Here is a 22,878-nt window from a genome sequence, read left to right as displayed (position 1 = left end):
AAAATGCTAAGAAGCCATTCAGTTGTATCAAAACTGCTCTATATAATTCCAGGAAGCTTAAAATCCAGATAGAGCAACAGAAACAGTGGTCTACAGTTCAGCAAAGATTGGTCCAGGAAATTCTCATTGTTGATTTCAGAACGTAAACTTCGGATCAAATCAAAGTTGGGCTTGGAAATCACATGCTGGTTACCAGCTGCAGTGTTCCTTCAGCTGGTGAATCAATGCTGAACACAGAACATGAAAGGAATAAAGTCACCTGCAAGCTGTCAAAATCCGTCACCAACTGTGGCCACCACTGGCAAAGCTGAAGACAGACAAAAAATGCTGGAGTAACTCAGCAGGACTGGCAGCATCTTTGGAGAGAAGGAATGGGTGACGTTTCAGGTCGAGACCCATCTTCAGACTGAGAGTCAGGGGAGAGGAGCTCTCCGATGAGAGTTATGCATCTCCTCAAGGTACGCCTACTTTGACGAAGGTCTCCTCCTGCAGTTCCTTCCTACAGTGATAAAGCTGATGAGTGCTGGGCAACCGATTTGCAAGACTGGGTCTGTGGCAGGTGCTGGGTGAGGCAATGTGAAGTATAAATATCTTGACCCCCAAACTCACTCATTTACCTGCTGCAGTTGGAAGTGTCTATGACAGTGAGCGCAACATATTACCTATAGCAAGTGTTATGCCATTCTACCTGGAAATGTTGGAGAACGTATGTGCTCAGCTAATAACAGATGAACAGGGGTGCGACAATTTCCTTTGGTGGCCCTTCATGGGGAGGAAGAGGAGCAACTGTTTCTTTTGAAAATTAGTATTCCTGGTTCACCATCATGCCGAAATTATACCTATAGATCATGGGTGTCTTGTACTTTTACTAGAGAGTGAAAAGCATGCTGGTATTTGCAAACTTCCCTTGGATAGAGTCCTTCAAAGATGCCTACAGCCAATGCAACTAATTAAAAAAGAGCAAATTTATCACAGAACAAAGTGGTTGGGGAGGTGAAATGGTGAGAAATTAACTGGGAAGAAACTATGTTATCATTTTTGGGTATATAAAGGAGGGGCCACCCATGCTGTAATGTTTTCTGGAAATCATCATTATCTTTCGCTCAGCAATAATCTTCCACTCAGTGAGGAATGGAAATTCCTTTCATTTTGCAAATAATGTAACCTCGGTCCTCATTACAGCTAAAACTAGAAGCCTGGGCAGTTGTTTTATTTTAACACCAAGGTGGTATTTGGACATAGGAGCATAGGAGGCACAATCCCTAATAAAACCAACAATGATAGCAGTCATTGTGAAGGCCAAGACCTTGGATATTTTTAATGCAGAGGTTGATAGTTTTCTGCTTATGAGGGCATCTAAGGTCATGGGGGATAGGGAATAGGGAATGGGGTTGAGAGGGAAAAATAGATCAGCCATGATTGAATGGCAGAGTATAGTCAATGGGCTGAATGGCCTAATTCTGCTCCAATGTCATATGGTCTTAACACACAAATGCTCTGGCAACTAGAATATGGTTTAAAAAAAGACACAAAGTGCTGGAGTAACTCAGTGGGACAGGCAGCATCTTTGAAGAGCATGGATAGGTGATGTGCTGGAGGAAGGGGGGAGAAAGCTAGAAGACAGAAAGGCACAACAAAATTCCCGGCATGTGATAGGTAGATACAGATATTTGATCGGCAGATGGGTGGACAAATGCCACAGATGAAAAGACAAAAGGTGTGATGTAAGGATAGGTGCAAATTCTGCAGCAAGAGGAAGGAATGGGGATCAATGGGTATGTATAGGTGGGCCCCAGAGAAGAAAGGGAAAAAAAAGTTGTTTGTCGGTAGTTAGAGTTGGCTGTCTTGACTTGAGTGAGTTGCATCCTGATATTTTTTTAAAAAGCACAATTCCAGTGTATGGTGGAATATTCTTAATTTACCTGGATGCATTTAACTCCAACAAAACGCAGTTAGCCTAACATTGTCCAGGACAAAAATGCCTGTTTGATTTGCACATAATCCACCTTAAAATTCCTTCCCCATCGGTGCACCACCTGCAATGTGTGCCATAGCAAAGTGCATAGTAATTACTTGCCATGGCCATTTGGTAGACACCACCACCTGCAGATTCCTCTTTGAGTCACATGCCATGCTGACATGGAATCGATTGCATTGTCTAAATCTTGTAACTTACCACCCAACAATGCATTTGATGTTTTTTCACCTGAACAGCTTCATCAGCTCTACAAGGCAGTTCATTACCAGTTCTCAAGGGTAATAAATGATGGATAATAAATATCGGACTAATCACTCATCATTGACATCCATGTCTTGAAATAGGAGAAAACAAATTGCTTTCACTTCTATGTCAATGGCATACCTTCGCCACAGTTGTTATAACTTCAGCTTTGCAGGCATCCCCACTGAAAGTAGAGACATGGAATCTTTATTTATGCTTCTGAGCTTTATCTCCAAGCATAATGTTAAAATTCCACATTACATTATTACTCTTGAATGTAATCTTAGAGTTTCTTTTTTTAGTTTATTGATTGTGTGGAATAGATCAATTCATATTATTTCCCGTTTTTGATGGAATCGCAAACACTAATTGAATTATACTCACCGTTTGCAGAATTAGCTTAAAATCTAACACTAAAGACCAAAAAAAATGTCAGTTTTGGTTAGTTTTTGCTGTGCGAGCTTTTGTTGTGCAAGTTCATGATGAAATAAGTTTCCAAATTAATATTAATCCCTGCAATGTTCTCTCCATTTTCGTTTTCTTGATTACGGCTGTTGAAAAGATGCTTCCAGCTCAATTAATTACAAGGACTATGAGCACTCCAGAAAATAGCTGGAATTGAAGAATGCAGCTTTATTGCTTCTTATTGCTGCTGGTGTTTACTATTTTGGGAATGTCTAAAAAATGTTGCATTTATAATCGTCCAGATGTCATCCTGAATCTGATTACCGTTGAATTATTTTTCTCGCCAAATATGGCAGCAACTTTCCACATTAGATTGCTCAAACACCAATTCTGGTGAACAACCATTTAGGTGAATATCTTATAATTACCCAATGTCAAGTCATGCCAAAGTGATGGCCCATGCAGAAAAGATAGAATGGGCACGTGTTAATATGATATTAGACATTATCTGAACTATCCCATAGGGAATTATCAATAGTAGTCTCATCGGGACTGGTTGGCAGAAAATTGGCAGATACCCTGTCAGTTTAGGATAAATGAGACAAAATGTTGACATTTATTGAAGATATAATCAACTCTCGGCATTACATGCAATTTGTGGAAATATTTTACCAAAATGGTTCCATTTAATAAGAATACCGCTAACCCAAAATAATGTGCCATCTGTATTCAATCTTCATTGAGAGTTTATTACCATAATTATAAAGATCAGATTTGTGGGTATATGCAGGGTATCACGTAGTGATGTGGGCAGAACATTCTTACTGATATTTAATGAGATTTAATGAGGATACTAGCAACAAGGTTAGACAAGCAAATTTATCTTCATTTTCATTGGAGAAATTAAGGTGGAAACGTGATTTTAACTGGTTTAGATAGGGAGGTAGAGAAAAGTTGTTCCCCATTAATAAATGGCTCAAGACAAGGACACAGAATTACAATACTACGCAAAAGATACAAAGGGAATTAGATAAACCCTAAGGGAAAATAAGTTGTAGCACTGTGGGGAATGAATGGAGGATTATGACTGAAAATGTGGAATGGGCAGATGTTCATATGATATGAATATCTCCTGAACTACCCCACAAAGAATTATCAACAGAATTCCCATCAGGACAGGTCGATAGTAGATTGGCTGGCATCTGTCCGTTTGGGATCGTTGAAATTAAATGCGCATGTTTATTGAGGATTACAATCAAATCTCAGCATTACAATTAATTTTTTCCAATATTTGTTAAAAGAATGCAGTTTAATACATGTGATATTACTGAAAGGGATTGCCAGGCAAAGGCTCAATGAGCTGTGGGGCCATGTCTGTTAATAATAATTTTGGGATTCTTTACTTTAGATTTGAGATACAGCACTGAAACAGGCTCTTTGGACCACCGAGTCCACGCCGACTATTGATCACCCCATACACTAGCACTATCCTACACAATAGGGACAATTTTCAATTTACAGAAGCCAATTAAGCTACAAACCTATACGCCTTTGGAATGTTGGAGGAAACTGGAGCACCCAGAGAAAACCCACGAGGTCACAGGGAGTACGTACAAATGCCATAATGGCGCGGTAAGGCAGCAACTGTGCTGGCCCTGTGCAATGATTCTATAGGGTACAGACAATTAAAGGAAAACATGCAAAAATATCTATAGATTTGAAAAGCTTCAAAAATATGTAATCTTTAGTTTCGCAAACAATACCGAACAGGAAGACAAAAGTACAGTTTACACAATCTGAAGTGCAGAGAAACAATAAAACAAGCACAAATTCACAGCTAGGTGACCAAACCCTGCATCTGACCACTGGTTAATGGCTCCTTACATGGAGGTAACACTTTGCAGGGTATACTTCATTGAAATATGTTCCAATGTATCCAACATTAAAATATTTCAAACACTGGCATCTTCTCCCTTGCTTTCATACTACCGTTGATGGTCCCCAAGATTTAGATTTCTTAAAGCAGAACATTTAACTCGCATTCAGTTGTTTAAAGGTGCCTATTTCTGTCCCTACTCTAAAAACATTTTGCTTATCTTTAAATAACAACATATTCACTAGATCATCACTGTTCAACAGAATGCAAACTCTCTCACCTTTCCTATTAATTCCTCTACAAAGCTAAACTTGCATTCCTATTTTCATTCTTCATAAATTATTTTGTTCTCCCGTTCTCCAGGAAGATTTTGAATCAACATGATCAGAATAAAAGGACATACCTTTAGAAAATAGATGAGGAGGACCTTCTTTCATCAGATGGTGGTGAATATGGAGAAAGACTGGATAGACATGAAGAAAGACTGGATAGACTTATGAAGAAAGACTGGATAGACTATGAAGAAAGACTGGATAGACTTATGAAGAAAGACTGGATAGACTCGGCTTGTACACGCTAGAATTTAGAAGATTGAGGGGGGGATCTTATAGAAACCTACAAAATTCTTAAGGGGTTGGACAGGCTAGATGCAGGAAGATTGTTCCCGATGTTGGGGAAGTCCAAAACAAGGGGTCACAGTTTAATTATAAAGGGGAAATCCTTTAGAAAAACATTTTTCACACAGAGAGTGGTGTATCTCTGGAACTATCTGCCACAGAAGATTGTTGAGGCCAGTTCATTGGCTATATTTAAGAGGGAGTTAGATGTGGCCCTTTTGGCTAAATGGATCAGGGGGTATGGAGAGAAGGCAGGTACAGGATACTGAGTTGGATGATCAGCCATGATCATATTGAATGGCGGTGCAGGCTCGAAGGACCGAATGGCCTCTACTCCTGCTCCTAATTGCTATGTTTCTATGAATCTGTGGAATTCATTGCCACAGATGACTGTGGACGCCAAGTCATTGGATATTTTTAAAGTGGAAATTGTCAATGTAGTACGTCAAAGGTTATGAGGAGAAATGCAGGAGAATGGGGTTGAGAGGGTAAGATACTGTAGATCAGTCATGATTGAATGGTGAAGTAGACTCAATGGGCCAAAGGGCTCCTATAGTTCTGCTCCTTTAAATTATTATCCAGATCTAGCCTGCTTTATCTATCCAAAGGGGCTTAGGGTATCACTTTTTGTTAATCATCGCCACTAATTTTCTCCTAATTCATATGTAATCATTTTATGAACCATTTTGAGATATTTACTAACACTTACACAGAAAGGATGCATAAATAGTAAGTGTCGGTGCTACTTAAAAGTGTAACATTTCACCTAATAGTTTCAAGGATTTCTACTTATATTTGAAGTGATCCGCAGTTTATTTTTACGTTGTAATTTTTTTCCCGTTATCATATCAAGAAACAGGTACAGATTCAACAGAAGTATGATACAAATATAATTGTAGACGTAAGTGCTACCAAAATGTACCTCAATCCAGTGACACCCACACACATACACAACAGTTTATGCTGTTGTCTAGCACTTGCATTGCAGTCATTTTGCCCTCCCGGTATGTTTGAAAGTGTTTCTGCTCATTACAGTGTGTTAATGTGAGAAAATGTGGAATAGTTACATTATCTAATGTGTGGCTTTCAGAGTTTCATAACGTGGCACATTTTGAGTTCATGCTAAGTAACACATCCGTGTGGTTTGTAAATACTTTATCTGAAAAAATCCGGAAAGAATGCAAAACCAAGAAAATGAAAATACATAGAACTTATAATGGGGACGATAAATTCTTTTAATACGGCATCTAGAAGGGAATTTGCAAAAATGCAAAGATTTCAATGTAAATCCAAACTAGGCAGATTGTAAGACTTGCAATAACCTTTCCCTGTTGCTTCCAGCACCAGCTCAGGTAACCTTTGCTGCTGGCAGATATCTTCTTCCCATCCTTCAAATTATTACTCATCCATTCCAGATTCTGCCATTACGCTGTGCTTTTCGATGCTACCGGGTATTAGCTGTCCTCCGCATTTAAACTATCCTTCACAAAATCACCTGACTCTCATGTCTTCCAACGTCACTCCGTGTAGCTGCACACAGCTTCCTCATCACATTGCACAAGCACACAGGAAAAACAGCTCAGGCATGTGAACTCTGGCCTGATCATGTTTCGTTGAGGGTCCCTGGGGCCAATTTAATCCATTGACACCACTCTAGTATTCTCTAACCTGATACCAACCCTGATTGTTGAACCACCAGACATCACCTTTGTCTGAACACCACAGCAAGCTGAAGTAGCATCCGTGAATATGGGACATCGAACTTGCATTGTAAAGTTTATTGTTAATTTTATTAATGTCCTAGTTTTCTAGTAGTTCAAAACACAATCATCTTCATGTATCACTGAAATTGACATGTAGATTCAGCAAACAATTAGGAAAGCATACAATATGTTGTCCTTTATTTCAAAGGGGTTTGAGCGACAAGATGTCTTGCACCAAATGCACAGAGTTCTGCTGAGACAGTATCGGGAATATAGGGCAGAGGTCTGGTATCCCCACCCAAGGAAACAATTTGAAGGTCTTTTCCAGGCTATGGTAGGATTCCATTCCATGAACCGTTGGTACCCAAAACTGTTCACAAGTCAAACTGTGGCTATGGACCAAGTTCCCACATGGCACAACTTGCCTGTAGCCTTGCAGCAGTCAGCATGTTCACCCTGCTGGTCTCCAAAACACTCGTTCATATGCACAGACTGTAAGTAAGACACTGGTAAGCTGTACTCACAATAGCAGGAGTGCAGTGGAGGGTGGAAAACAAATCAAACTAAAATGCTGGGTTCTGGAATAAAAGCTCAGCCAGCCAAGCAACATCCGTGGAAAGAAAAACCAATTTGCATTTCCAGTTGAAGACCCTTCATCAGATTTGGGAATTACTCTAATAGGATGAAATGGTGCAGCCATTGAATCAACAGTGAAACTACATATACAATATAAAAATGAAAAAAAGGGGAGAGGAATGGCAAGAACAAATGGCCTGAAACAAGCAGAAAGAAAGAGCAAGTTATATGAAGGTAGAGATAACAACATTGACCCCCACAGGCTACAACATGCCCAGAGGAGAAATGAAATATTTAAGTTACCTCAAATATCTTTATTGTAACATTGCAGGAGGCCAGAGACAGAGAAAGAGGGAGATGGTGAATTAAAATAATAGGAGCATTAAGCTGAAAGTGTTGGAGAATGTATGTGCTGAGAAGATAAGAGATGCTGCTACTAGCATGGTAGAATCTTTGGTGACCTTTCATAAGGAAGAGGAACATAGTATTGCACAAGAACAGGCCCTTTGGCCCACAATACCTGTGCCAGACATGATGCCTGCACATAATCCATATCCTTCCATTCTTTGCATATCCATGTTCCTTTCCGAAAGTCTCTTGAATGCCAATGTTGTATCTGCCTCAACCACTACCCCTGGCAGTATGTTCCTGGCACTCACCACCCTCTGTGTAAAAATATAATTGCCCTGAACATCTCCTTTAAATTTTGCACCTCTCACCTTAAAGTATTGCCCTCTCGTATTTGACTTTCCCATCCTGGGAAAAACACTCTGACAGTCTACCCTATCTATGCCTCTCATCATTTTATATATTTCTATCAGGTCTCCGCACAACCTCCGGAGTTCCAGAGAAAAAAAAACTGTCCAACCTTTTCCTGTAGCTAATACCCCTGAATCCAGACATTATTGCACTCTTTCCAAAGCCCCTACACCCTTCCTAGAATTGAGTGACCAGAACTACCCACAATACTCCAAATGCCTATTAATTCCTATAAAACTGCATCATGACTTCCTGACTATTCTTCTCAATGCCCTGACTTTTGAAAGCAACCATACCTTTACCTTCTTTACCTTTCTACTTACTTGTGTTGCGACTTTCAGAGAGTTATGGACTTGGACCCCAAGATCCTCCTATATATATATTTTTTGTTTAAATTAGTTAACCTGGTTCACAATCCTGCTTCCTAATCCTGCTGAAATTGTGCCCATTAAGGTGGGTGTCTTCTAATTTCACTAGAGAGTGAAAAGCCTGCTGATTTTCACAAACTTCCCTGGGACAGAATAATTTGACGATACGTACAACTAATGCTACTGATCAAAAATGAGCAAATTTGCCACCGTATGAAGTGACAGGTAAAATGGTGAGAAAAGTACTAGAAAGAAACTATGTTATGTCTGAACTATGTCTGAAGAAGCGTCTCGACCCGAAACGTCACCCATTCCTTCTCTCCAGAGATAATGCTTGCCCTGCTGAGTAACTCCAGCATTTTGTGTCTATCTTCAGTTTAAACCAGCATCTGCAGTTCCTTCCTACGCAAACTATGTTGGCAAGTTCAAGTTCAAGTTCAAGCAGCAATTGGCACAGTGAAATATGTGTTACCATACAGCCATACGAATAAAAAGAACACAACACATGATAGAATTTAACATGAACATCTCCACACAACAAATCAATGTTTCCCACTGCGAGGGAAGGCAATAAAGTATTGGATATAAAGGAGGGGCCATCAGTGATATAACATTCACTGGATATCATCCAGTAATTAATAACTTACTGTAACTGTAATGGAGGTATGTGATGTAGTGGGCCAGTACAGGATCATTCTACAAAGAGAGACCCAGCATGGGGGAGACACCAAGAGATCAAAGAGAGACCCAGTGTGGGGGTGGCTGCCGAGAATGAAGAGGGACCATTGGGACTACGTTGAACACTGTAATTTTGTCTACTTCCTATACGTGCTGACTCTTTGTATATTTTGTGTAAGGTTTGCAAAACAAAGAATTTCATTGTGACATGTCCCATGTGATAATAAAGTATCAATCAATACCTCACTCCTACGGAATTAATTTGCACTAAGCACAGTAGGGAGTTCTCCTTGATGTCTTGCCAATAATTATTCCTCAATCGGGAACAAACAGATTATCTGGTGATGATCATGAAGCATGACTACCTATCATGGTCCCTCAGCTTATGGGACCTTGATGAATTCCCTTATTTTTCATCACATCAATGAATACATTTCAAAAGATTTTCTTTGGCTGCAAGTCACTTTGAGATATCCTGAGATCATAAAGGTTACTGCATAAATGAAAGTTTGTATTTATTTTCTCATTATCAGATTACTGTAGGAAATATTAAAATGGATTACACTGTATTGATGAGGCAGCGTGAACAGAACTATGCTTTAAATGTGTTCAATATCTGATATAAGATTGCACTAAATGAGAAAGTGTTAAGTGAGAAATGTATTAGTTCCCCACCACTGGCCTTTTCTCTTGATAGGACCTCACCCAAATAAACACATTTACATGGATTGCAAATTGAAAAATTAGATTGAAAATGTACAGCGTTTGCTACAAGTCTTGCTACCAGTCTGCCCAATCACCCAGTAGGGTTTTCAAAGGCGGACTTTCCCAATATGCTAACCTTTCTTGAGCAAAAGGTTTAAAGAAAGGAAATGATTTGCCTTGTACATGCGTGATTCTGCAATGAAGCACCAAAACGTTGTGTAATTTGACCACTGTAGCAGTAACTTTCAGAATATGTCAAAGCCATTATTGCCTGTTTCTTTTTTTTTCTCTTCTAGTTTTCCATCCTTTCCTGTAGATTGTGAATCATGCTGTAATGGGAGCAAAAAGTGTCAGCACATTGTTAGATCACTGGACGACAAGTTAATCATACCGCTATGATGGGTGCATTAATCCTGAAGCTGGCTACTACACTGCTCTTCCCATTCACGGGCACTCATGATGTGAGTAGCAAATAAGCTGACCACGGCTCTTGACAGCGTCTGATGAGGAACTGCATGCTCTGAACACTTAAAGACCTCAGGTGGCGATTCTTAAGGCTCTGACTCTAGAATGCCCTGACAGCTCGCTGACAATAAAATATATTTTTTCAACAGACTGTTCAAATATTTAAAAAGTTAAAAATTTGAAAATTTGAAAATATATATTTTTTACATCATATTAACAAGTAGTTAAAATATAGTGAGTCAAGAACGTATTTTTGCAGAGGGTTGAGGACACCATTTACATGAATGGGGTTGCTGTTCGCAGTCTTCCATTGTGTAAAGCTGAGGGCCAAAACTGTGGTGTATTTTGACGCTCCCTTCGGCATGAGTGGTTGGCCCTTGGGCTCAATGGTGAATATAGCAAGTGCATTTCACCTCCATCTTTTCTTGGGTTTTCATCTTTCATCAGTTGTTCAGTTCCAAGGTAATGTTTCCCTTCAGACCAGGAGATATCAGGAAGGAGATTACTAGGTTCAGATGCCTATGCTGGAGATAGTTAATGTGTATCTGGAGCGGCAATAGAACAATATAATTCTAAAATTCAATGAGCAAGTGATACATAAACTTCAGAGGTAAAAAAGGACATTAAAAAAAATATTAATTATTTCATAATTCGAGGTTTAAAAATACTAGATTTAAACAAAAATCCTAACCTCAATGACTATATGACTCTCGAGTTCACTGCACAAAGTTCAACACATAAAGAGCATTTTAAATGACCTTCTTTTGGAAAAGAATGTCCTAAATAAAATGGATATTGGATATTTATTTTTGTTGCCTACAATAAATGATAGTGAATGTGACAAGATTGGATCTCAGAAGATCTAATTTAAGCTCGGAGATGATAGTCACAAATCAACAAAGGCAAGATGCAAGATAAATGTGTTGTGACAAATTCAGTCAACTCCCAGTAGATTCAGGTCCACAGGATTAACACTTATCACTTCAGCAAGGTTGTTCCAATATAAAGTGCAGAAGATGTGGCTCAGCAATTAATGCTTGTTTACCTATTTGCACCTTACCTGATCTGGAACTATGTGCAACCAAAGCAAAAAGGGAAATATTAAATGTGTCATTTAGAGTCACAAGGAACTGCAAATGCTGGATTCTTGAGTACAATACAAAGTGCTTGACTAATTCAGCGAGTCAGGCAGCATCTCTGGATGACATGGTTAGGTGACGTTTTAGATTGGAAACCTTCTTCAAATGTGACAATTATTTGCCAGCTACCTAACGGACAATTATATAAAAATAGTTAACTTTCTTAAAATTCTTACATTTGTTTACAGGATGCAGGAATTACTTTAAAATTTTCAAAGTACAAATTTGCTTTCACTTACGGCAGCGCAACAGTGCCAGTAATATGATTTTCATCTTCAGAACCGGGATTAGGCTATATAAAATCCAAAGTAGTTTACAAGGAGTGTAGGAAGGAACTGCTGACGCTGGTTGTCTAGACTCCAAAATGTCACCTATTCCTTTTCTCCAGAGATGCTGCCTGACCCACTGAGTCACTCCAGCTTTTTGTGTCTAGCTTACAAGAAGTAGTACCTAATATAAGCTTCACTTTTCACCTTTGAAGTAAAGGTGCAATGAGCAATTACAAAATTGGAGGAAAACCTTCATAGACTGATGAGAAAAGAATAATACATTTATATAATAAATGCAATACATCAGATCCAGTATATTATTAACTCATATTTGTATGATACCTGAAAAAAAAAAATTAATAGAAATGCTGCATTTATATAGATGGCACATTTGATAATCTGGTACTTCAAAAATTAATTTTAGTTAATAACCAAATATGTCACTGTTACTTATGAATTTCAGCAATCAATACCTAATATCAGTAGACAAAAAATGCTGGAGAAACTCAGTGGGTGAGGCAGCATTGATGGCGAAAAGGAGTAGGCAACGTTTCGTGCCAGTCTGAAGAAGGGTCTCGACCCAAAACGTCGCCAACTCCTTTTCTCCATAGATGCTGTCTCACCCGCTGAGTTTCTCCAGCATTTTTTGCTTACTTTTGATTTTTCCAGCATCTGCAGTTCCTTCTTAAACAATACCTAATATCATATCATTTATTTTGGTATTATCCAAGACACTTGGAAAAGCTTTGCTGATTTTGTATCAAAAATATGTTCTGATCATTATCTCATTGTTCCATTCTCTCAGACATAATATTTCAAAATGAATTTTACTACCTATAAACCACTTGGTAAGTGGCTTATAGGTAGTAATCTGAGACCATGAGTGGCACTATATCATTCAATACTATCTCTTGGTCCTCAAAATAATGCCATGTTAATTCTTGCATCATATCTGAAGGATAATTAACCAATGATCCATGTAGGACACCAAGGATTTTCAACTATGTTGCAGGTAGAGCTGTAACAAACAAAAGTTGTTTTTCATGTAAGAAACAGTGTGCACATAAAAGTTCATCTGATACTTTAATTGGCACAGGGAAAATTTTAATTGCAATCCGCAAAAGTGAATTTCAAACAAAATTTTAACATAAATATGTTCAAGAAGGAACTGCAAATGCTGGAAAATCGAAGGTAGACAAAATTGCTGGAGAAACACAGCGGGTACGGCAGCATCTATGGAGCGAAGGAAATAGGCAAGGTTTTGGGCCGAAGAAGGGTCTAAAGATGGGTTTCGGCCCGAAACGTTGCCTATTTCCTTCACTCCATAGATTGCTGCCGTACCCGCTGAGTTTATCCAGCAATTTTGTCTACCTTTAACAAATATATTATATTTACTGCAATTTTATGAAGAAAAGTAGTAAGCTTAATTTGTAGATTTATATTGGAAATGGAAAATTGATTGTATAATGAATTTATTTGAACCAACATCAGAAATAACCTTGTAAATTCTTTAACATCATCATTCCCATCTCCATTTGCTGATAGAATTTCTTTCTATAAAGATTTTGGCTTTTCTATTGTACTTAACAAAAAAATGGACTCAAATATATTCCATAACATAGTACTGAAATTATTGAAAATGCCAATGTACAAATACTGTCAGATTCTGGTACTATCTATCATATTCCAATGTTAATTAATTAGTTTTGACATAACATCGCTCAATTTCAAAACAGTCTCTTAAAAACAAATATAAATATCTATACATTTTGCCCTGAGCAATATTATAAGGAATTAGCCATAAAGTGAGATTTTTAATCACCTCGCAATTCCTGGAAAACAGAAAGAACATCAATACATCAATAATGCACAGTGGGACAATTAAGACCTCAAAACAGGTTGGGGACCTAAATTGAAAGGGTTACCAATTTAGAGATAGTAATGTTTGACTGAAAAATATCACAAGCATTCTCTGTCCTTGTTATGAAATATTGAGAATATATATAGTGTGTTACCAGCCAATTTATGTAATTCCTTACTGTTGGTAAAATTAAGTCTAAATAATACCTGTTGAAAGTGATAGCACTTAAAAGTTAATCCTTAAAATAAATGGTTTCCCTCAGGATCATGAGAGTGGAATGGAAGATAAGACATGTTTACTTCTTTGAAAGCAAAGCCATGAAAAACAAAGGTTTGGTTCAGCTGTTTTCATTCTCTTTTGACTTATCATTCATGTCAGGAGATCACAGACTTGAGTAGTTTGAAGAAATAGTTATATACACTCAGATACAGGCAAGAAGAAAAAATAATTCCACTCCAGAAATAGCTACTGCCATGTAAGATGAATCTCCCAAGAGAGACAGAAGGCCCAGGGGGACAGATATATCATCTATAAATAGAGCTGCATGATTCCATTGTCTTAGGCAATCAAAATGAGCATCCAAGAAAAAAAAAGCATCAACTGTAGGAAACCAACCCAAAAGGACAAGGGTGAATAATATTCAAGAACTGTTGTTAAAACTGCTTCACGTTAAGCTAAAATAATATGGATAATCAATTCATTTCATCTTCAAAAGATATTCAAAGCTGGCAACCTGCCCTCTACAGACCTTAAAGGTTAAGTTTGGATGTGTGGTTAAAATCAAATGGCAGTGAAGTAACCTCCAGATAATGTTACATTACTTTAGAATACCAGACAAATATACCTGTAAATATCAGTTAATGATATCTGAATAATGCCTTACACACTCTGGTGTTCCGTATTTAAGATATTTTACCAATATGCATAATTGTGTGCAAAGGTAGAAATGGTAGTTCATAATTATGTTGTGTTCTTTAATAATTTGACAAGAGGTTAACTCACAGCTAGTGATATAGTTCCATCTGATTACTGTGAGAAAGGCATAATTTAGATATTTAATAAATTCTTAAATGCAAACAATGAGTTCCCAGATAACTTTGATAGGAAGTTGTAATGAAAGTATTAAATTCACCTGACTCTCTTTCTTTTAAGTATACATTGTAAGGATTATAAATTTAACAACCATCAAATTCATCATGCATATTTTCCATTGTCTACACCAGTCAGTCTTGTGGTCTTTCTGTGTGATATAAGCAACTTATACTGAATAATGCTGACAGATTTATACTCATGAATGCACCACCCCCTTAATCAGAATCTCAATCATTTCTCAAATAACCACTGCGGTCAGCAAAGAAGACACAGCTCGTCTGGATTTGGATTCAGATTCTGGTCATTTTAGTGAATGGATAATGCTTTTTCTTTATCTCAATGCACCAACAAGTTAATTGAAAACTACAATTTACTTAAGTCATAGTTTGCAAATTTTTTAATACATCTGCCATGAGTGTTAATGTGATCTTCAATTACAAGACATATAAAATGTCTGGCCATGCCCATTGAGAAAATCATTTCATTACTAAGTAAAAAATCACACTAAAATTGGACGAGCTGTCTATCGTCAAAATGGCACATCTATATTTTTGTTAACATTTGAACAACCAATTTTCTGAAATTTTAGAATTCTGATTGCTGAATTTTCAAGTCACGAATCAACCTTTCTTTAAGTGTTTTTAGTACATTCTCAATTCAGTTATCAAACAATCTTGAGGAATGTGAAAGCTCTTTAATGTAAACAAGGAAATCATTAAAATCTCACTACATGATTGTATTGGCCCTCACTGAAAGAATTCATCAATTTCTGCTTAAAATATCGTACCTTCCATCAATGGATAAATGTGAAATACAACTGATCCCAAATGGGAGGGAGGTATTTATAGGGTTCATACGGGTACTGTATATGCATGGGTTCAGCAGATTTCCCTATTATGGGGAAAGAGTCTGCATAATTAATTATACCTCTTTTATTTATTTGGGTTTATATTGTGTATATTATTGTTTATTATACTGGGTTTATTCAGCATCTCAAATAATAGTTAAGCTGGCTAATGTATATTGTACTATAGAATTTACTAATTTCATGTATATCTGAACATAATCAAATGATAGAATTCCAGAAACATCAAACTATTTATTATTTCACTGAGTAGGTTTTTTTTGAAAAACATTTTTTAATCACAATAAAACCAAGTTATGTCATAGGCATTTAGAGTGAAACAGCTCAGATTGTCCCCAATGATTGTAACCTGATATTTAAACACATCTGAAGATTTGATCACTTAACCATACTGTATGATTCAATGCACCAGTTTGATTTTTGTGATTTGTCTGCTCAATTATATGTTCTTTTTTGGCACCTTTAGATTTATTTCCCACCATTATTTGTTTCACCATCACAATGTCACAACCCACTTTTCAATTCAAAACTTAAGTAGTAAATTGGATGGGTAATAAAAGGTCTCCAGTATATTTTAAAATGTATTTTCATAACCTTTATTTTTTTCAACTTTGTGACAGGGTTCCAACATGCCAAATAAAGAACTATAGTTTTCAGTATGAAAGATTACCTTTCATTTTCACATTAACAAAAAGAAAATGATGAATTTAATTGCACTAACTTATGGGACAGAGTTGTATCATTCCAGAATATTACACTGTTGGTTAGCAGGTTGCACAACCCAATTAAATAAAACACATTGATATCAAGGCTGTTGTCCCATGTATGGGGTAATTAGTAGAATGCTGATCCAAAACGCTTGTCCAGTCAAGTATCTGTATTCCAATGCCAGTGACAGGCTCACAAAATTATCTATATTTTGGCCGCATTTACCTGCTATTTGTAGGTAATTTTTGGATGTCATTTGTTGCATAACAGTTTGGCAGCTGATGTAGTTTTAGTTGCATTTCACCAACATTGCCAGTTTCTCTGCTATTTGAAAGAAATATAGGAACAGGATTAGGCCATCTAGCCTCAAGCCTATCCCGCCATCCATTTAAACCAATATTTAGCAAAAGAAACGTATGTCACTTTAAAAGTGATTTTTTTTTCTCTTCATCTCATATGATGTTCAATAGTTTCTTGGATATGGTTCCCTTCTTTCAACAACATACACATTTTTACTCATCATTGTCAATCTTGATGAGACTTAGTCCTTCAGCTTCTGTTCCTCTTAAGTACCTTTTACTGCAATTGATTGTAACTCTTACCAAAACACCCAAAATAGGTTAAACGAGATCCATTAATTTGATTTTTCACTGTGAAGAGAAAAACTACCCTTCTGCTTAATAAATTTATTTTCAAGTAAAAACAGTGGAAATGTACAAGAGAAAAAGAGCTACCATCTTGAATCAATCAAATGATGAGTACAGCATAACTTACTAATTTGTTAACTTTGTATGACAATAACTACAGCTAACACTACTAGACATTTATATTCTGCTAGAGAAAGAAATGTAAAATTGACATTTGTTTTTCAAAGACAGTTTGTAAAATGCACATTAAGATATGAAATTGCAAAAAGTAATGTTTAACGGTCAAAACATTTTCTTCAGTATATTACAATGCAGAGAAACAAGCTAAGAAAATATCAAAAAGAAAATACAATCATACAAAGTTCTTAAATTGGAGTGGGAAGGGTGAAAAGTGTCACTGAAATAATGATTTGTACAATTTTTACACTCCAGTTGCCTTGTTTTCTTCTGGATATTATTAATAATTCTCTGCCCTGTGTAATGGGCAGCACAACTAGCGCACAAATATTAAATTCATTTATTGTAAAACACTCTGAGATTGGGAAAAGTGCTTATTGGTGTTTGAATTCCCTGATCAATACTTTTTTTTAAGCAATCAGTAAAATTTGTATCAAACTGGAGCCACCGTGTAGACAACGCGAGAGATGCTAATATAAAGTGGCCTCCATGAATTCGTATTCCAGAGAAATTGGCTTGTCTTCAAAACACTTGACTCAGCGTCTCGTACTTCTTCAATGTAAACAGAAACCAGTGCAGTTGACTGTTCTGTGACAAAGATTAATCCGCCAAACGCCTGCACATACATTATTATTATTATGAGTTCCCCCTCAGCGGATTTGTTTTTTTTGTTTAACTTAAGAAAAACAAAGGCGGTGGCTTTTTACTCTTCGAGATGTCCTTTTAAATAACGCAGTAAGCTTCCCTAGGCGTCTGTGTGCTTTGAAAACAAGGGAAGTGGGTTCTGAAGCAAATCCTCAGCTCTTTGTTGAAGATAAAGCACAAGATCGGGTTGACTCCCGCCTGGGCAAATGTCATCCAGACTGCGGCGGTCAGGTACACCTGAGGGATGGTACTGGCTTTGACAAAGACCCTCAGGTAACATGCGACTATATATGGCGACCACAACAGCAGGAAGAGCACGGTTATGATGTAGAACATCCTGCCTATTCTCTTTTCCATTTTGAACTCATCCAAGACGAGCAGTCTCTTGTTCTGGTTATGCGTGGTCTGTCTGATCCCCACTAGGGTGGGCGGCGTGGGACCTCTGCCGAAGCCCGCGATCCAGTTGGCGGCCGCTTGGCCCGTCGCTCCCGGCCCGTGAAACGTCCAGTTTTGGCTGATGGCCGGGATCAACTGCGCCGGCTTCATCTTGCGATGGTCGTAGACGAAGAAGATGAGCTTGACGTAGACCATATGTGTGGCGGCGATGATGACCGCCAGCATCAGCATGAAGCCCAGGGTGTCGTTGGCCTTCACGTAGCGGTGCTCGAAGATGCACTGCTCTTCCCCGCGAATGAACTTGTAAGTGCCTACATCGAAAACTGGCGGGAAGGCCATGGCAGAGTCCACACCATGCAGATGACCGCCACGCAAGTCCAACACCGTCAGAGGGGATTTTTGGGAACTGGCCGTGGGAATGTAAAACGAGAAAAAGAGCTACCATCTTGAATCAATCAAATGATGAGTACAGCATAACTTACTAATTTGTTAACTTTGTATGACAATAACTACAGCTAACACTACTAGACATTTATATTCTGCTAGAGAAAGAAATGTAAAATTGACATTTGTTTTTCAAAGACAGTTTGTAAAATGCACATTAAGATATGAAATTGCAAAAAGTAATGTTTAACGGTCAAAACATTTTCTTCAGTATATTACAATGCAGAGAAACAAGCTAAGAAAATATCAAAAAGAAAATACAATCATACAAAGTTCTTAAATTGGAGTGGGAAGGGTGAAAAGTGTCACTGAAATAATGATTTGTACAATTTTTACACTCCAGTTGCCTTGTTTTCTTCTGGATATTATTAATAATTCTCTGCCCTGTGTAAAGGGCAGCACAACTAGCGCACAAATATTAAATTCATTTATTGTAAAACACTCTGAGATTGGGAAAAGTGCTTATTGGTGTTTGAATTCCCTGATCAATACTTTTTTTTTAAGCAATCAGTAAAATTTGTATCAAACTGGAGCCACCGTGAAGACAACGCGAGAGATGCTAATATAAAGTGGCCTCCATGAATTCGTATTCCAGAGAAATTGGCTTGTCTTCAAAACACTTGACTCAGCGTCTCGTACTTCTTCAATGTAAACAGAAACCAGTGCAGTTGACTGTTCTGTGACAAAGATTAATCCGCCAAACGCCTGCACATACATTATTATTATTATGAGTTCCCCCTCAGCGGATTTGTTTTTTTGTTTAAGTTAAGAAAAACAAAGGCGGTGGCTTTTTACTCTTCGAGATGTCCTTTTAAATAACGCAGTAAGCTTCCCTAGGCGTCTGTGTGCTTTGAAAACAAGGGAAGTGGGTTCTGAAGCAAATCCTCAGCTCTTTGTTGAAGATAAAGCACAAGATCGGGTTGACTCCCGCCTGGGCAAATGTCATCCAGACTGCGGCGGTCAGGTACACCTGAGGGATGGTACTGGCTTTGACAAAGACCCTCAGGTAACATGCGACTATATATGGCGACCACAACAGCAGGAAGAGCACGGTTATGATGTAGAACATCCTGCCTATTCTCTTTTCCATTTTGAACTCATCCAAGACGAGCAGTCTCTTGTTCTGGTTATGCGTGGTCTGTCTGATCCCCACTAGGGTGGGCGGCGTGGGACCTCTGCCGAAGCCCGCGATCCAGTTGGCGGCCGCTTGGCCCGTCGCTCCCGGCCCGTGAAACGTCCAGTTTTGGCTGATGGCCGGGATCAACTGCGCCGGCTTCATCTTGCGATGGTCGTAGACGAAGAAGATGAGCTTGACGTAGACCATATGTGTGGCGGCGATGATGACCGCCAGCATCAGCATGAAGCCCAGGGTGTCGTTGGCCTTCACGTAGCGGTGCTCGAAGATGCACTGCTCTTCCCCGCGAATGAACTTGTAAGTGCCTACATCGAAAACTGGCGGGAAGGCCATGGCCACGGAGAGAGTCCACACCATGCAGATGACCGCCACGCAAGTCCACACCGTCATTCGCTTGGAGTAGAAGCGGTGGTGGGCGATGGCCATGTAGCGGGTGATGCTAATGCAGAACATCATGAAGGCGGCGTGGAAGCAGAAGAGGACGGCGGCGAAGGCGATGATCTTGCAGCTGAGCAGACTGTAGGTCCACGCCGAGCCGCTGCTGATGGAGATCATGACGAACGGGAAACAGAGCAGCGAGCGCACGATGTCGGCCAGGCACAGATCGAGCAGAAAGTAATAAGGAGCCCGGTGCAGGCTCGGCTCTTTGAAGAGCAGGAAGGAGAGCAGCAGGTTGCCGGTCAGGCTGATGCAGATGATCAAACCCAGGGAAGCCAGCTTGACGGCCGACGCGGTGATGGCGTAATTCTGAAGAGAGCTGTTGGTCTCTTCGAGCTCGCTGGCGTTCGCCATCGAGACGAGCATGAGACGGGAGAAGGGGAAGGAGGGAGGGAGGAGGAGGAGGAGGAGGAGGGGGGGGTGGGGGGGGGGGGGGGTTGGGGGGTGACAGCCTCGATCCTCACCCTCAGCACCTCAGCGTCTCCATTTCCATCGGAAAGGGCAGACCCCACAGACCACAAAGTTCTTTTTAATCCTCATTGTGTAACAACAGTCGTTGCGGCGATGAAGGGGGTGGGAGGTGGGAGCGGGAAGGAGGGGTGAGGGGGAGAGGCGGCCGTCACAATGTTTTTTTTTGGTGTGTGTGTGTGTGTGGATGGGGTGGTGGAGGGAGGGGGGGGGGGGGAGGGAGGGAGGGAGCGGGGGGAGTCAGGGAGATCTTTTCCTCTTTTTTTTTGTTTCTCATCCACCCTGAAGACCAATCATTTCTGAAACAAGAACAGGAGACATTGGATGAAGTCTCACAGTCGATGCCTCGGGTCTCCTGTTTCCACCCCCCTCCCCTCCCCTCCCCTCCTGTCCAGCAGCCGCCGCCGTCGCCTCAAAGGACGTTGTCAAACGAACCCGCAACACAGACAAACACAATCCCCAGGCCAGGTAAAAATACTAATAAATAAAAATACCTCGTCTTCTCCAGCCGTGGCAGGGAGCTGAACTTCCGGTGAGTGCTAACAGAAAATGTCTTTAGGGTTAAAGTGAGCCTGCGCAGACGATGACAGCTCCTTTTTTTCCCCCAGCCCCCTTTTTAAAAAAAATTTATATATATTTTTTTCCAAAAAATCTCAATCCTTTTGTTTTGAGCTGGTTAAATCCATCAGCCCCGCCATCTGGCCAGCACGGTTCACCGAGCTTTCACTTGCATGAAGAGAAGAGGGAAAAAATCCAGTCCTTCCTCTCCAACTGCGCAAGTTCCCTGCTGCACTGTGCGAGGATTTCATCCCCCCACCTCCTCCCTCCCCTGACTCCCCCCTGGCAAAGCAGGCTCGTTGTTCCGTGCTGCCTTCTGTCCACTGTCGTACCCCTAATGTGACTGGCACTAGCCCGCATACATCAGCATTAAGAGAGACAGACCCCTGTGGTCTCCTACATTTGGATTTTGTTTCGGGTGGGTGGGGGACTGTAAATGTAAAACCATTCCTGCATTATTGCAGAGCTCGTTATATGTTAGTTCCAATACAATTTTTTTTGTGTTGTTGATGATGATATCATTATAACCCCAGTAGATTCGATTTTCTGGACTCGCTTTACAGTAAATCACAATCACCCATGCGTGAATTATACAGATGGGAGAGTGTGCCGTTACATTTTGTTCTGTGCTGCATCATTTCTATAGTAAAGCATAGTAATCACTAGCACACAAACACACAGCAGCGAACGTTCACTGTTCGGGTGACAATGATGGCTTAATTGCAGTTACCACACTGCTTGTATTCCACTGGGAAGGGTGTGGAGGAGGGCGGGGGGGTGAATTTCGGCTTGAATTAAGAAACAAAATCATTGCCCATCTTTTCTTATGTTTAATCCTTGGCATGGTGCTCTTTTTGTTAGTACAAAGAATCATTCAACAATGGATCCATTTTACATTTAAAGGAAGATACAAAGATGCTGGAGTAACTCGGCGGGGTCAGGCAGCATCCCTAGAGAACATGGATACGCGATGTTTCTGATCGGAACCCTTCTTTAGATCCGAAAACGTCGCCTATCCATGTTCTCAAGCGATGCTGCTTGACCCGCTGAGTTACTCCAGCATTCTGCGTCGATCTTTGGTATAAATCAGCATCTGCAGTTCCTTGTTAATCCATTTTTTTTGTTAGGATTTGCAGCCGACACCCAAAGAGCAACGGGAATATATGAATAGGACTATGGCAGGCGAATACGAATAATCTGTTAGCTCTGACACAAACAATTGGACAAAATCAGCCTATTCAATGCCAGTTTGCAAACAGCTGTGACTCTGCTCTGCTTGAGGTCTCCCGTCATGTAGTTAATACACATACACCCCCTATAGACTATTTCGCTGTAGCTCTAATACATTCGCGAGGTGGGCTTCATGGAATGCCAAAAGATTTCCAGCCGACAAACCTGGAAGCTAATCCCATGTTTTACAGTTTTGAAATATTTCATCTATCAGGCTCTGGTGTTACTAAACATACATGTTGATGATTGCCGGTGAGTGTGTAACATACTAAAAAAAAAAGGAAAATAGAGAAACATGCCAGGCAGCATCAGTGGTGTGAGGAACAGAGTCATTCACTTTAGTTTAGAGATACAGCATGGAAACAGACCCTTCGGCCCATCGATCACCCGTTAATACTAGTTCCATGTTATCCCGTTTTCTCATCCACTCGCC

The 22,878-nt window shown here is 39.6% G+C and overlaps 2 protein-coding genes across 2 annotated transcripts; both read right to left on the bottom strand.

The window, feature by feature from the left end:
- Positions 1-14,249: 14,249 nt before the first annotated feature.
- On the bottom strand, positions 14,250-18,546 carry LOC129704523 (probable G-protein coupled receptor 173; the record flags this gene model as incomplete). Its single annotated transcript, XM_055647690.1, is given in 2 exon segments — positions 14,250-18,516; positions 18,519-18,546. Coding segments are annotated over 2 exon segments (690 nt in total), but the record flags the coding sequence as incomplete, so codon positions are not given.
- Positions 18,547-18,605: 59 nt separating this feature from the next.
- Positions 18,606-20,600, bottom strand: gpr27 (G protein-coupled receptor 27). The gene has a single exon (XM_055647687.1). The coding sequence runs from the start codon at positions 20,553-20,555 to the stop codon at positions 19,428-19,430; it is 1,128 nt and encodes a 375-aa protein (XP_055503662.1). The 5' UTR covers positions 20,556-20,600; the 3' UTR covers positions 18,606-19,427.
- Positions 20,601-22,878: the final 2,278 nt, after the last annotated feature.

The sequence above is a fragment of the Leucoraja erinacea genome, chromosome 16, assembly GCF_028641065.1.
Source record: "Leucoraja erinacea ecotype New England chromosome 16, Leri_hhj_1, whole genome shotgun sequence".
In the NCBI taxonomy this organism is placed as follows: domain Eukaryota; kingdom Metazoa; phylum Chordata; class Chondrichthyes; order Rajiformes; family Rajidae; genus Leucoraja; species Leucoraja erinaceus.
The sequence above is the reverse complement of the archived record's forward strand: the minus strand, read 5'-3'. Positions and strand labels throughout refer to the sequence as shown.